At 43.4% G+C, this 15,584-nt stretch overlaps 1 protein-coding gene across 2 annotated transcripts in view; it reads left to right on the forward strand.

Annotated features, from left to right (window-relative positions):
• PHACTR2 (phosphatase and actin regulator 2) overlaps positions 1–15,584 on the forward strand; it is a 220,019-nt gene continuing 204,435 nt past the window's right edge. The window contains exon 1 of one of the 2 annotated variants that reach the window (XM_016119544.2): positions 1–225. In XM_016119544.2, the coding sequence (XP_015975030.1) occupies positions 18–225 (208 nt within the window). In that variant the 5' untranslated portion in view covers positions 1–17. The remainder of the gene's footprint in view (positions 226–15,584) is intronic. The other variant, XM_016119547.2, reaches the window with a different exon arrangement.

Genomic DNA, 15,584 nt, shown 5'->3' on the forward strand with positions numbered 1-15,584 from the left:
CGGCGCCGCCAGAGCCGATGGCCGAGGCGGGCAGGAGCCCCACCGAGCCCCCGGGGGAGCCACTGGGGCAGGTGGCGGCCGAAGCCCCTGAGACCCAGGCGTCCGTCCCGCCGCCAGCTCTGCGCAGGCTGCCCGGGGATCCGAGCCCCCGCGGCCGCTCGCAGAGCGACCTGTCGTCGTGTTCGAGCAGGGGCCGCCCCCTCCGGGTCCACATCTCCGGCTCAGGTAAGGGCGGTTCCGGGTGCCGGGGGGCCGGCCGGGGGCCGCGGGCGGCGGGCGCAGGCAGGTGGCAGCGACGCGGCCAGCCCCGGGCGTCCGCGGGCGCTGACCCCGCAGGCTGGCGGCGGGGGAGAGGAGCTGGGGCAGGCAGCAGAAGGGCGACGCGGACCTCGGCGCCCCGCAGCCGTCCTCGGCTGCCGGCGGCCGGGCTGCCCCGCCGCAGGTGCTCGAACCGCGCTGCGGCTGGCGCGCGCGGCGGGCGCGCGTCCCCCCGGCCTGCCCGTCAGGAAGAGGAACCCTGTCTCGGTCTCGAGCGCGGCGCTGGTCCCTCGGAAGGGTGCGGTCCTCTCACTCTGGGGGCTGGGCCGGTGCAGGTCTTGGAAACCCAACCGCTCGCGCTTCTGAAATAAAGCGTTCTTCGGTGGTTTGCTGGTCCGAGGACTGGGGGGCGGTAGGAGGTTTTTTTCTCCCTGTAAAAACCCGTGCAGGTGGTGCTGAGAGCTGCTGGGCTGCTTGTTCATCTGGTCCTTCGTTGTTACTGGACAAAGCCTGGAGCCAGCACCTCGGCGGTAGCCCCGGCCGCCGGCCCCGGGCCGGCGCCCTGGCGCCCCTGGGAGACGCGGTGTGCAGGTCCTGCGCACCCAGGCAGGCGGAACCAGGAACTCGGCCCAAGGCCGGTCCCGCCCGCGCTGCGCTGCGTGCCGCGAGGCACATCGCTTAGCCTCGTCTGTCTCCCAGCTCTCGGCGTTCAAAGTGGGAATGAGAGTGTGGAACCACCACGAGGAGAGAGTATGAGGGTTAAACAGCGAATCATTTCAAAAATGCTTTGCAGCAAAGCACCGTAAGAACTATAGAGCTGCTTTTAACAGTCCACCAGATTTGTTACGTTTCCACATACTGTTTTCTTATTTGCAGTCTAGGAAGGATGCATGGGAGCTGGAAGTTGGAAATAAAACTAACATCGAAACTACCCGTAGCAGCGAAAGGCCCTTGCTCATTACCCTCCTCCAGGCTCTGTGCTCTGGGCTCGGGCCTTTTTAGCTCCAACTCAACCTCGCTTCTACCTGAGGCCGAGTTTCCTGGTCCAAAAAGACTTCCATGTCTTTGACGCCACCCCCGCTGGCTAGTTCTGTTTTCCATCCAAGCCCTGTCTTTTCTTATTCTTGGGATACTGTTTTTGCTACACAACGTGTATATTTTGAAAATATCAAAGTATTATTGATCTGACTTTGCAGATCCCACTGGATAAAGCCGGTCAGAATTGTTCAATACAGGTAGTGGGGAGGTAGGTAGGTCATGAGATTTGTGGGAACATTCTTCTTTGGAATTTGTGTTGTGGAAAGCATTAAGTTAAATGTATTTTACCTCCTGCTTTTTATGTCTTGGCCAAACTGAACTTGACCTGTGGATAATCTTGATTGCTTTTTACAGAGATGAACCATTTAGATGACTTTAAAGAGACAGCTGAAGATTAGACCAGTTGGTAGATAAAATAAGCATAGCTCGTACCGCCATTTTTTATTTTAATAGATAGAAATTAACATACATATATGCAAACACAGGGCAGTAAAACCTTTTAAACGTGAGTGTTCAAAGTGTACACCATGAGGACTATGAGCTTCGTTTTATAACATTATTTTACTTTCAAGAACTCTATGTCTTCTGTGTGCCCTTGAAGAATATTAAGAAGTGACAACTTTCACCTGAGTCGGCCCCTGTGCCCCGGGAAGCTGACACACGTGTAAAAGAGTGAACCTCTTCCACGTGACTGTGTTCCATTTTCAGAACTGAGCTTTTGATTTCTTTAAGAGCAGGCTAAACGTGACCAGGAGCTTCCTGCATTTCTTAGAATCAGAAAAAAAAAAAAAAAAAAAAAAAAAAAAAAAGAGTGAGCTGGTCCCTCACTGATGCAGTATTTCCCCCAGAATCCTGGAGCCTCTACAGCCATGCTGGATGGACTGAGATTCAGCCAGATGCCTGGGCTGGGATAACAGAATTGTCTTAGAGGCTCATTCACATTTGAGAGGCATGACTCTCTGATGCTTGTTTTCAAAGTTGGTTACAAATAGGAGTCACTTGGGGAATTTAAAAAAAAAAAAAAAACAACCACAACCACAACGGAACAGTTTATGGCTGGGTCCCACTCCCCAGAGAATCTGATTTAATTGGCATCAGGTGCAACCTGGCATTAGGTGATTCTAGTGTGTAGCGAAGTTTGACAACCGCTATCCTGTGGCGTATATGCTACCATTGTGGATTGTGGTACTGTGGCCGGCGTTGGCCTGAGATTGGTGAATTAGTTTTAGTGCCTTCTCACGTCCCCGTTGGTACTCTCTCCTACTGCTGCCGCCTCCACGTGGCTTTTCTCACTCCCTTTCTTCATTCCACCTAGTTGTCAATAAGTCCTTCCTAAGGGTTAATTTCTAATAATGAGTCAATCTGCTGGGTGTGAGTCTTGGAAAGAATGTTGCGGGGGAGGGGACATCGCATTTTGCAGTGGCGTGTGGTTGGGAGGGAGGAGAGAAGGGGGAAGAAGACCGGAAGGTGTTCTGTACGGACCGGACCGTCAAAGAAGAACCTCACTCCAGAAAAACCATCCACTCCCAGCTACCTCCGTCTGTCACCCCACCTCCCACCCTGGCTGCTTCTCCACCCTTCTCCCACAGAAGAATAACAAAAACTTGAAACTCAGCCTCAAAAATTTTGCCAACTAAGAGTCATCCCAGCATGAACTATTTTTTAAAGATTTGCTCTGTGCTGGCACTGTATTGATGCTGCGGGGACATCACTGGAGAATCCGCTTTCCCTGTCTGGGCTTTATTACTAGATTCTTGCCAAGAAAAGCATCTCGGACTTCAGTGACTTTTGTTTAACTTGTGATTGAGCGGTTATTTTTTCACATGATAAAGATGCATGCGCATTGTCGGCAAGACATGGTTTCATATTCTAAAATCCATTCAAAAAATGTGAAGAAAACTAAATATTTCCATGTAAGTGCTTTTAAAAAATGTAATTTCAATAACATTGGAATTGATCTGTAAGCCCTTTTATTGAGCTTATAAAAACTGAGATTTTTTTTTTTTTTTTTTTTTTGCTTTTTGAAAACCGAGATTGATTTTGCTTTATGGTTTTTGAACTCACAGTTCTAGAACTGAACAAAAGTTCCAGATTTTAAAAATCTTGTATTTCTTTGTAAATATAGTCACATTTTAGCTTTCTTAAAAATAAAATTCTTGAAAAAGCTTTTCATGGTATATGGATAGGTGTTCTCTTAATTTTCAGACCAGTCTGTTTCCTCATTAAAGACTTTAATATATTCAACGAGTTCTGATGTGCACTTCTGATAAGCTCATGGCTTAGTGAGTTCAGAGTCTTAGGACACAACCCAGGGAGTATCGCTATTGTATGTTTTTAGCAAGTACTGACTGTGGACCATGTGCCGGGGGCTGTGCTGGACCCTTCAGGCCATAAGGAGTCCAGGAGATGTTGTTGTCCTCAAGTGATGACTTTCAGTCTTGCATGAGCTTCACAGAGCAGAGAATCATTTGAGCCGCCTCAAAAAAGGGAGGTATGAGAGAATGGACCACTTTATCAGCACGATGTATATAGATGTTTGGTACCCTGATTCATTCCTCCAGCATCTTTTTGGCCTGGTATATAAAGGTATACAGGTAACTATGAATCCAGTATCTTCTTCTTGAGTCTTTCATTTCTGGTGTATTCAGTGACGAGGAAGTGAGAAATCTAGCAAAACTGGACGTTCTGTCATTCCTTACCCATTGCTGCCTGGCCACTGAGGTCACTTGCTATCTAAGACCAGCTCTGCAGCTGATGGTCACCTGTCCCACTGGGGGAAGTTCTTGCTTGTCTACACCTTGCCAGTGCTCACAGAATGCCTCTCACTGACCTACGATGTTATAACTCTTGGAGTTGATGCTTGCATGTTCAGCCGTTGATCCCAAAGCATGATGTTGTAGCTAGGTTTACAGGGGCCCCAGTCACAACCAGGCCGGAGCCCCCCTAAGCCAGAAACAACGGATGCCTGCTCACTTTCCATTCGCTTAACCCAAGTGGTTTTTTTACCAAAGACCATCTGGCCGTAAGTTTACTTTCTGCCTCTGCTTACTCACAGAAGAGCAAAGCCGCCCTTTCAGCAAAGGTGGGGCAACCTGGGCAGTTCAGAAAGGTTGCTGGGCAGAGCGGACAAGGGGGGCTCAAATCCAGCCTGTGCTCAGCCCTGGCCAAGCCCTGCACCCTGGCGTGGACATACGTGCGCTCCCTCTCCCCCAAGGAGGGAACCTATTTCTTTCCCCAAAGGCCATGGGCTTTTGTCCAGCTAGGAGCCGACCATTGGTCAAGCTTCATATATATGAAATATATGCCTTTTATCTCATATAAACTGATGGTGATTCTTAACCTGAGGTTGGCACATTTTAAAATTCATCTTCACCTGATACCCTGTAGCAGAGGCCGGAACGCTAAAAATCATCTTCACCTGTTAAATAAGGCTATACCTGTCAAGTCAGGTTCTGCTTTATCTATAGCTGAAACTAGGGAGTTGTCAGGAACTGAGGCAACTCTAGAGACCCGTTCCTTTTTGTCTCTCTAGTGCTTTCTCTAGGATGGCATGGTCTCACCTGACCTGAGTTTCTCTTTGCCTGTCTGCTGAGCAGCTTTCTTATTCTCTAATGCGAACAGACTTGCCCTCATAGGGGCTTCCTTATTTCATAGCAGGCCATAGGTCATAGGTCACAATGAAGCCTATGGATTGTCCTTGATGTGATGATACCCACCCAAACTCAAACCAGTTGTGGCGTGGAGAGTGAAGTCATCACACAGTGCCAATGTGGCCACTTAGAAAGGATTGAGCCGGGGCTCAATTTTCTTTCATTCATTCATTTATTCATTCATTTAACTGATATTTACTGAGGTGCAGGCCACTATGCGCCAGTCACTGTTCTAGGCACTGGGTGTACAGAGGTAAGAGGATGTGATTCTGCAATTTTGAGGTAAGACTGAAAACAGAAAAGGTTTAGCAGGCCAGACACAGCAGCATGTCTAGGGATCTAATAAGCCATTTTTATTGTCATGATTATGCTAAAAAAGAAACGACTGATTATGATGGTCGTTTCGATCATGGTGATGATGATTCTTGTTCTTGTTTCCAGAGGATATGTGAATTGCTAATTACACCTGAACCAAGCACACTCTGGTGTGCATCAGTAATTCAGTGGTAGCTCCGAGAGTGATGGTGAAGCTGTGCATTTATTTTAAGCTCCAGCTACTGAAACCACCCGACATCATCGGAAGACACCCAACAGTTTGTCTGGCTCTCAGTGGGGCTCCTGTGGGAGAAGGGAGAGAAGGGAGATTAGGGTGCTAGGCCAAGGCCAGAGAATGAGAGGTTTCTGTGCCTGAATATCTCCTGGGAGGAACAATTTTGGTGACATTTATAAGGCATTTGCAAGCTTGATTAGGTATGTTCTAGTGTATTCTAATGACACTGAGGGACAATGGAGAGAACATATACAATGGAGCTTTAAGACAAATCATGATTATTATGCACATGATCTAAGGTTAACTTATTTCCCCTCCCTCTGATTGGCTTCCTTCTATCTGACCCGAAAATGATTAGTAACAGTTAACGCCCATCTCATAGGATTTTTGTGAGGCTGAAATGTGTGAAGAGTGCTCTTGAACTTTAAGTGTCATGTAAATGGTGGCACTTTTTGCATACTTTCATTGTAGGACTTACTATGGAATATTCAAATTATGCATGAGTTTGTCTCCTTCTTCATACTGTAAAATCATTGAAATTCGAAAGTATGTTTTATTTTTACATTCTCAGTGCCTAATACAGGGCCTACTATATACTAGGCACTTACTAGATTTTTACAGAATTAATGCATAAATTACTTAAGTCAGTTCTTTTGACATTGAGTATCTATATATCAAAAACTAGGTAAAGTGATAAAAGATATAAAAAAGAATGATTGTGGGAAAGCTATGATTTTTCAAATATTTTAAAGTTAAAAAGCAACTAACCAGAGTATTTTTGAAGAGCCTCTCAGAAGATAATTACAGCTTCTTTAAGGTGTGGGACAAACCTCACTTCATGAGAGGAAATTAGTGAAATCAGTCTAGGCTCAAACTGATGATGACGGACTCTGAGTAACAGGGATTCTGCAGCCTTCTTGGGATGCTAGCGCCGGGTATGGGCTGCCAGAGTGTACGTGAGAAGGGTTAGAAGCAAGTGAACTCTTGTGCCAATAAAGATCTGCATTATTACATGTGTTATCACATTTCATCTCTATAGCAACTCTGTGATATAACTATCTATCAGCTCTACCTTGTGGATAAGGAACCTGGCTTCAGAAAGGTGGAGTAACGCACCCAAGTCCCTCAGGGAGCAGGGAGTAGTAGAGCCAACATTCAAACTCTTTTAACTTCAAAGCTCACGCTCTCTTCCTTACTGCATGCTACCTTGGTGTATATCCATCACCCCTTATAGAAAACAGCTTGCTTCGACTGCCACCAACAGGGAGGAAATCTCATGTTGTGCTGAGTGCGTACCATTATGAGAGAGATCATCAGAAGAAACATCTCTTTCTATCAAAAGGTCTTTTAAAGGCCTCCAGCCAATTGTCTGTCCACTTCAAGGTGTGTCCAACACTTCAGGTTTCCAGGGCAAGCAACAAATTTGGGTGAATTATAATGGAGTTCTAGCTCCAGGACTTACAGGCTAACTCACTTCATTTATCCTTAAATAAGTGCATTCTTTTGACCTAAAACTACTCAGTGTTGGAGTCAGCTGTTTAATTCATGCATGAGAACCATATCTCGTCTCAAAGTACAAGTGTAGTTTCAGTTACAGTGAAGTTCAGGGAAAAAAAACACTGAAGCAGCTTTAGTGTTTTTAAAATACCATACGGGGTGACTCATTATCTTTGATCACACTAGCTGAAATTTGCACAAAGAAGTAGGTTGCACCAGCTTGCCTTATAAATGTTTCTGAGATCAAGCTCGTTTTGTGACCTATTGGCTAAAACTTGACATTTATACAGCTTACTTTGCAGTTTCTTGATACTTCTGTGAAGGCTTAAGAAAAAAGAGCTATTGCTTATCCCTCATAACAGGAAGAAACTTGCACCTTGAAAAGCACATTATCTGTATCCAGAGTTCAGAACTGTGGCTAGGGCAGGAGTATCATAAGTGTGATGCTTCAATTTCTGATCAACAGCTTACATATTTTAAGCATGTGACATGTAATTAATGATTCAGGTCATCTATATTGGTCTTTAATCTTCTTTTGTTCTCATGTATGTTTTTACTACCTGTCTGGCATGTTTTCTTTAGAGGTATATCTCTTATTAAGTAATACAGTGCCCTAAACATCGATAACAAACACATATTAAATCTCTCTTCTCCCACCTACTAGGCATTATAAATATTTGATTTCTGCTCCAGATGCCTGGATGAAGGTGACAGATATGACAGTGATAAAGAATGTGATTTATACATAACAGATGTAATAGAACTTATGTCTTCAAATAAATGTCTCTTAGAGCTGTCCTATTGGAAAAGTATCTGCTTATTCCAGTAATGATTTTGCTGGGTAAAACAGTGCTTAACAAAAGTTTTATGACTAAAAAGTTTGATTCCTCATTTTATTCACTTGCCCTGATTAGCGCACAATTGTAGCTCTTCTAAAAATCATGTCTACCTTTCAGAGACATAGATTTACTGTCATTGTAGAAGATTTGAAGTGCCATTTCAGAGATGGCCAGGATAGTGACCACATATGAGAATACATTTATCGTCTCCCAAAATGATTATTTGAGTAGGAATAACAATCATTTGAATATTTAAGTCATTCGGATGGCTTTATATTAATACTTTATACCCCAAAAATAGTAATCATGCAAGGTCAGCATATGCTAACCAAAGAGGTCAGTTGGGATTCTTAATATAGTGACTGTGAGATTAAAAAATGAAAGAAAGCCACTGTGACATTTGTGGGAGGGACTCAGCAAGATATGAATGAGAGAACTACTAAGTGATAAAAAGAACTTGATCAAAACTAACAAATTTCCATAGCCAGTGACAGAGATTTCCTTGTTTGAGTGCAAGAAGAGTTTTTAAAAATAAGGATACGAGAGCAGCGCCAAACCAGAAAGTAGAGTTGAGTATCATGAGGGCCTAGAACCAGGAACTGGTAAGTTGCCTGTGGTCAAAGAGGGCACTCTCTCTCCATTTCTCCATCACTTCTTCTTTCTAGGGATGGACCTATCTATCATATCTATCTATCTATCTATCTATCTATCTATCTATCTATCTATCTATCATATCTATCTATAATATCTATTTATTTATCTACCTATTTATCTATCTATCTATCATCTATCTATCTATCTATCTATCTATCTATCTATCTATCATCTATCTGTCATCTCCATTTTCATCCATCCATCCATCCATCCACCCATCCACCCATCCAACCACCCATCCACCCATTCATACCAGATTTCTCTGCTGTAATGAGCACATGTTTACCTCAGGTTCTCTAAATTTACACATGTTCAGTTCAAGCCAGCAGAGAGGTTCCTCAGTGCTCTTGGATCCCTATTCCAGATGTCCAGCCTGGGCCAGGCAGCCATTCCCGTAACCAGCTCTATCCATTATGTGGGACAAGTGAGGCTGCCGGCACGTATTCTTGTTGGTGTGGAGAGGATAGTTCTTAGATACGAAATGGGAGTAATGGGAAAACACATCGAAGGTATCCATTACCTCAGTGTGCCAGAGGGCTGGTGAGCTGAGGAATGCCTGGGCTTCTGGCTGCAAAAAATGTCACTGAGAAAAGCCGAATGCCTGTTAAGGTTAGAAAGAAGAAAAGGGGGGCGGGGCGGAGTAAGCAAACTATATAGAATAAGATAACGTGTCTGTAACGAAGTGGATGTTCTGTAGCTCAGTGGGGAAGGAGGAGTTTTCCTCGGGAACCATGAGGATGATGGAAGTCTCTGGCTGGGGTGCAGAGTTGGTGCTGGCTGGTGTTGAGAGGTGGGTCACAGGGGAGCACATGGCCACAAAGGGACATTCATCTCTTTCGCCCAGTTGACAGGATGGCTACCACCACGCCAGCTTTGGGGCACATGTGACTGTGGTGCCATCAGCCTTCTCTACTCAGCCTTCAGTGGTAATTTACCAGATGTCCCCATGCCTGTGGGAGCATTAACAGTGGGCCTTGTGCAGAAGACCAGGCCTGTGTCCAGATGCACCCCTGTGGCACTGAGGCTGGTCCACACCTGGTTCTCTGGAGATTATGTTCTCCCAGATGGTGACTATGGCTTCTGGGACTTTTCAGGGAATGGGATGGCGTTCCTCTGGCCTGATCTGAGGAAATGTTTCACAGCAAGGGTTTAGAGTTGGCGTGAGGTCACATGTGATTATCCAGATCAAGATTGGCAGTTTTTCACTGGGTACCTACTCTTTAGGCAGCTGACAAATTTCCAAAAACCTGGGATCTGATAGAAGTTCATGGCCTCAGGCAGTGGCAAGATGGAGCTGTTTGCCTAGGCCCAGGAACACATCAGACGGACCAGGCAGCTGCCTAGCAGCTGCAGAAGAAGAAAGTGGTGTTTTTAACTTTCTGCTGCTGGAAAACTCTACCTTGTACATCAAAATCTGTGTGTACATGTCTCAGTCTCACCTCTCCCTTTGGGCTGCCTGGCTCCCACTCCTCCCTGCTCCTGCACATGCACACTTTAACTGTTGCTCTCTGAGCCCTCTTCCTCCTAGGCTTCCCTTGATGTTCATTTTTGCAAACCCTCACCTGTGTTAAAATGTTACTGAGTACTGGGGGTGGAGGTGTCTCGATATGATTCAGCTAGTCCCTGTGCCCCATCAAGGAAGCCCTTCATCCCAGGCTGTGGTTTACAGCCATTATCGCCTCACTGCTCTGTTAATAGTCAACAGTTAACAAAGGGCACCCCAGAAAGGAAGAAAAACTAGAGTCCTAGTCAGCCACATCAGAAAGCACCAAGTCTACCATTTTTTCCAAATGGGTGTTGGGGTGATGTTTCAGTGCATCGATGGACAACTCTAATCAACTATAATGGCCTGTTGACCAGAGCTCTCACCGGAGTCACAACTGTTTTAGGTGACAGAGTTATATTATCTGATGTAGCACTTCTCAAATTTTACTCTGCTTATGAATCACCTGGGGATCTCCTTGAAATTTGGTAGGTTTAGGGTGGAGATTGAGTTTCTGCATCTTCTAACAGGCTTCAAAGTTTGGCAGATGCCGTTGGTCCATGAACCACACTTTGAGCAGCAAGCCTTAGAGATAATTTTTATTGGTCTTGTCAACTATATTAAAGACGGATTCCTTTGCACTCATGTCTTAAAATTCCATCCACGGAAACTTCTGTCCTGCTTTAAAGTCTGCTCTTGTTTTCCTGTTTGGTAAACCTTACTATATATTATTTATAGGAGTTGGAAGCTATGAAAGATCTAAGAAACAGGGAGCCTTTACAACTTCCACCTATCCGAGATATTTTGCTGCAAGAGTGCCCATGTGTATGGGCTCCTGGGACTTTATTTGTAAATCCTTTCATATCTTGTATCTGCAGGGTTCTCAGATAGAAGGGTTAAGAGATAGAGGTGGAATATTTGTTTCAGATATAGTTGACATATGATATTGTATTAGTTTCAGGTGTACGACAGAATGATTTGCTATATGTATGAATTGCAAAATAATCACAGTAAGTTTAGTTCACATTCATGACAACACAGTTACAACTTTTTTGTGTGATAAAAACTTTTAAGATCTACTCTCTCAGCACTCTTCAAATATACAGTACAATATTATTAACTCGAGTCGCCCTGCTGTACATTACATCCCCAAAACTCATTTGTCTTACAACTGGAAGTTTATACCTTTTGACCACCTTCAATCAGAATTTTTTTTTTCTTTTACTAAAAATTAAAACACTTTATTTACTAAAAACTCAAAACTCAAGTCCATTTTTTTTTTAAAAAAAGATGGCATTACCCAAAATATGTAGAGACAAGAGTCAAAGATGAATATACACCTTTGAAAAGTTTTAATTCTTCATTTCTCAGTGTCTGTGATGCCTTTCGTAGATCAGGAGAGGGAGAAGCCGAGGAGATGGACGTTGAGGTTATTGATGCTCAGACCAGGGCTGTGATCGTAGCGATGAGGACAGGGGGAAAACTACAGCAGTGATGACTGGGCGTGGATCTCCTTCTGAGGAGACTGACGACGCTAAGATGTATTTCAGTATCAGAACGTTGGTGGTGTCTGATGATGATGATGAAGTTAGAAAATCGGCAGGTTTGAGGATGCAATGAGAAGATAAGTTGGTTTTATAATTTGTGGTTGATGTTACAATCTCCATGGAAAAACACCCTGTAGAAGCGAGAAGCTTCTACAAGGGGGAGAGGCTATGGCTCTAAATGGAGAATTTTGACTTATTGATTGTGTCAGTCATGTGATAGTTTATTACGCTTTGGATATCACCAGAATTCTCCTACATAACCATTTCATTCAACGAAGAATTACTAAAGCAAGCACTGTGGAGCAAACTTTAACTTTTCACGAGGATAGACTGTCTCCCCTCTTCTCGAGTGCAGCATTTGAATATTAGATCTTCATAATCTCCATAGTGCCTCACCCATAATAGTTGCTTCTAAAGCATTTATTGGAAGGGATAGATCATACTTGGGACTTTCTAGTCACTTAAAAATGGTGAAAAGACACAGCTGAAAATAAATGAGAATAAAGGAGAAAGAGGACGACAAATTAGGTTATTAGCAGCACTGAAATCACCTAAGAGCCCCTGAAAAGTAAACGCCAAAAGACATCATCGGATTGCATCTGACTTCCAATGAAGTCCTGGGAATGGAAACTCAGAGAGGAACCAGGGAAGTTGGAGATGAAGGGAACTCTTGGGGCCAGGACCATGGATGGAAATAAAGGGTGGAGAGTGGTGGAAATAACCATCAACGAGGAAAGTCTTCCTCTGAAATAAATACTATTTACCCAGCACCTCTCAGTAGTCTTTCGTTAGCATGGTGTTCTGTTTGGTCATGTATGTTTACAGATGATATTAAGCACGTAGCAGATGGTGCTCTGTCAAGATTAAAAACAAATCGAAGATAAGTTTAGGAAGACTGGCATAACCTGTGATATTCAGCCACCTGTCATTTGCCAAGCATAGTCAGGAAATGAAGTGAACCATGATATTTCATCCACAAGCTTAGACATGCTTACCCCAGCCTGGAAGTGTGGCTGAGGGACTAAAACCACGTACAAGTGTTGATCCATCAGCGATGCTCGGCGGTATTTAGTGAGTCTCTACTATGTGCCAGTGGGAAACAAAATCTAACCCATGGAGCCTACATTATCATGGGGAATATCAAAGATAAACAAAGCTGGACACTAGTTAAGTGGAAAGGTCAGATTTTAATCATTAATATACTACTGCAATAAGGAAAAGAGTCTAGTGTGCACTGAACTCAACTTCGATTTGTACACAGGTGACTAGGCATTTTAAAGGGAGAATGAAGGAAAAGGAAGGGGGTGGGTGGGGGAGGTCAGTAAACTCAGGGAAGTGAAAAAATACAAAAAGCAGGAAGTGGAGTTGGTCCATGTGAAACTTACCTGGGTTCATTAACTGGTGCTGATCAACGTGAGGCTCCTTCCGACCCACAAAGGCTGAGACAGAGGTCCCATCTTCAGGTGTTGTTGGAACAAATAGCGATTTATTTTGGCAGCCTTGAGTTTTCTCCAGCGGGCTCTATAAGGGGAGCTATGGCCATCCTAGGGATGCGAACTTGAGCTGTTAGAAACTATGTTAATGGTTGTTCAAATAATTACAGGCCAAGGTTGAGGCCTAGTTAAGAACAGGGCTTGGAAGAGGGCTCAGAAGAGGCTAGTTTGGTCAAGGAGGGAGGGGTGTTTTCTGTGTCTAAGTGCGGAATGAGTTGGGGAAGAGGGGTAGCATGTGAGCTCAGCGAGATAAGAAGGCCACGGCCCCTGCAGACCATTTTAATGATGTTGACTTTTTCTCTGAGTGAGATGGCGAGTCAGTGGAGGGCTTGGGCAGAGGGGTCTCCTGTTCTTTGATGAAGTAAATGTGGAAAGCAAAGTTGGGGAGATAACTTCTTCATGAATACGACATCCACTTAAGAGTGAATACATAGACAGGACTGTGGTGTCTGCCTCTTCTTTCCCATTTCCTTTAGCGAATGGACAGTAATTAGCAAATTAGTGGAAATTCTTAAGCAGACAGTTTGTGGAAGCCGCTAAGCTAATCGACAACCCTCGGAAAGTCTTTATCTCACCTCCAACCATTTGGCTTGAAATTTAAGCATAACCAAAACAACAATTCTCCACTTTTCCAGCTTCAGCAAACTGTTTGTATTTTTTCCATTATTAACATATTGCATTCTTAATTGTACAAAAAATCAACTGCTTCAGATATGGATGAAAGAAAAAGTGGAATTCCTCTCAGATCCCACCAGCCTCACTTGTCTTCAGCTTGTGTCCTTTTTGGCCACTTCTGTGGAAACACAGAAATAAAGAGGAATAATTTTTCTCCCTTCACAAATTTGAGATTATGCTATGCATAATCTTTGCAAACTGCATTTTTTACTCAAAAATTTCTTGAACATTCTTTCATGTCAATATACATGATTTTACCTCATTCAGTATAAAGTTTGGAGAAAATTTTCCGGTCTAGCTGTATCATATTTCATATAAACACTTCCGTCTATTAACCTTGCATTTTCTCCAATACTTTTGATACTACGAGCAATGTTCAGTGAACCTTGGTCATATATATCTTTCTGTATATGTGAGTGTATTTCCATGAGAAGTTTCCCCAAAGGTTATTCGTTTTTAAAATCTAATAGCTACTGCAGTGTTTTTCTCTAAAGTCTGTATGAATTTACACTCCTAGCAGAGTGTGTGTGAGTGCCTGCTTCCTCACACCTTTGCCAGGGCTGAAAACTGTTAACATTTTCTAGCTTTTGCTATTCAAAGAAGTATAAATTGTATTTCTAAATTTCCCTTTCTCTGATCACTGTTGAACTTGGGAAATATATTATTAGCCATTGGTATTTTTTCCCTCTGTGGCCTTCCTATATATAATCTCTGCCTACTTTTCTGTTGCATTAGCTTCCTTAGCTCTTGGTGTATTAAGGGTAATAATTCTTTGTTGTATATGTTGGAAATATTTTCTGCTGTTCGGTTGCTTTCGCTTTGTTCTCAGTAGCTTCTGTTTCTCAGGAACAAATTCAGTTTTGATGTGTGCAGGTACATATTGATAAACACACACAGAGGATTTACTAATGTGCCTTACATGTCTATATTTCCTTTGAAATGCCCTTCAGTAGAAGTCATTCCCGCGTCTTTGATTCTTATCTCCCCTCTTAGTGTGGGAGGCTTCCTGCTTTGCTCTTGTCTGCACCTTTGCCTTGGGCCTGCAAAGCTTCATTTAACCAAAGGGGAAAATGCAGAAGAGAAGATATTTACAATCAGGTCAGATTCCTGTGAACGCCTGTGAAATTCAGGATATTTTCTTGAGGGTGAGTTAAAATGTGGGACACCACCTTGCCTGAAGTAAGTTTCTGTGTGCAGATCAGAAGGTGTCACTTGGAGCCAAAAGCCTTGTTGTTTTAACACCAGCAATGCTGCTAAATTTCAATACTTCCAACCCCCAGTCCTTGTATTTATTCCACAACAACTAACATAACCATCTGTGAAAACTTGTGAGAAAAGAGAAGGATGGTCTTTCTGGTCTTTCTTTTCTCTACTGTGATCACGGACAGAGATTTTCTTACTTTATTTTCTGCTTTTCCTTTTGCTTCGGTTTGCATTCCTAAGTTTTCAGACATAGAACAGCAAATTAAATATATAGCCAACTCACTGGAGTGTCAGAACTTACTTGATCAGATAGTCACCCCAGTCACCTGTTTGCGTGTGTGTGTGTGTGTGTGTGTGTGTGTGTGTGTGTGTTTCCTAACTAATTATGTGAATTGCCTTGTTCTGGTGAAATGTTGATGCTACCACCTACTCCCATCCTCCCACCTCCATTTGTAGATAAAATCTAATTATCACCTAAGAATGGTTTCTTGTCATACAATATAATCACAGGCACAAAAGAATTTAGGGCACTTTGACATTTAGTTTTTTTTAAAGGGTTCTTTTTTAAATTGATGTCTTTTCTTTAATATTTCACAATTAATTTTAAAAAGGGAAATTTTAAAAAGGGCAAGATGAAGGAAGGACAGATGGACGGAAGGAAAGAAGGAAGGAAGGAAGGAAGGAAGGAAGGAAGGAA

This window comes from Rousettus aegyptiacus, unplaced genomic scaffold (assembly GCF_014176215.1).
Source record: "Rousettus aegyptiacus isolate mRouAeg1 unplaced genomic scaffold, mRouAeg1.p scaffold_m13_p_1, whole genome shotgun sequence".
Taxonomy (NCBI): domain Eukaryota; kingdom Metazoa; phylum Chordata; class Mammalia; order Chiroptera; family Pteropodidae; genus Rousettus; species Rousettus aegyptiacus.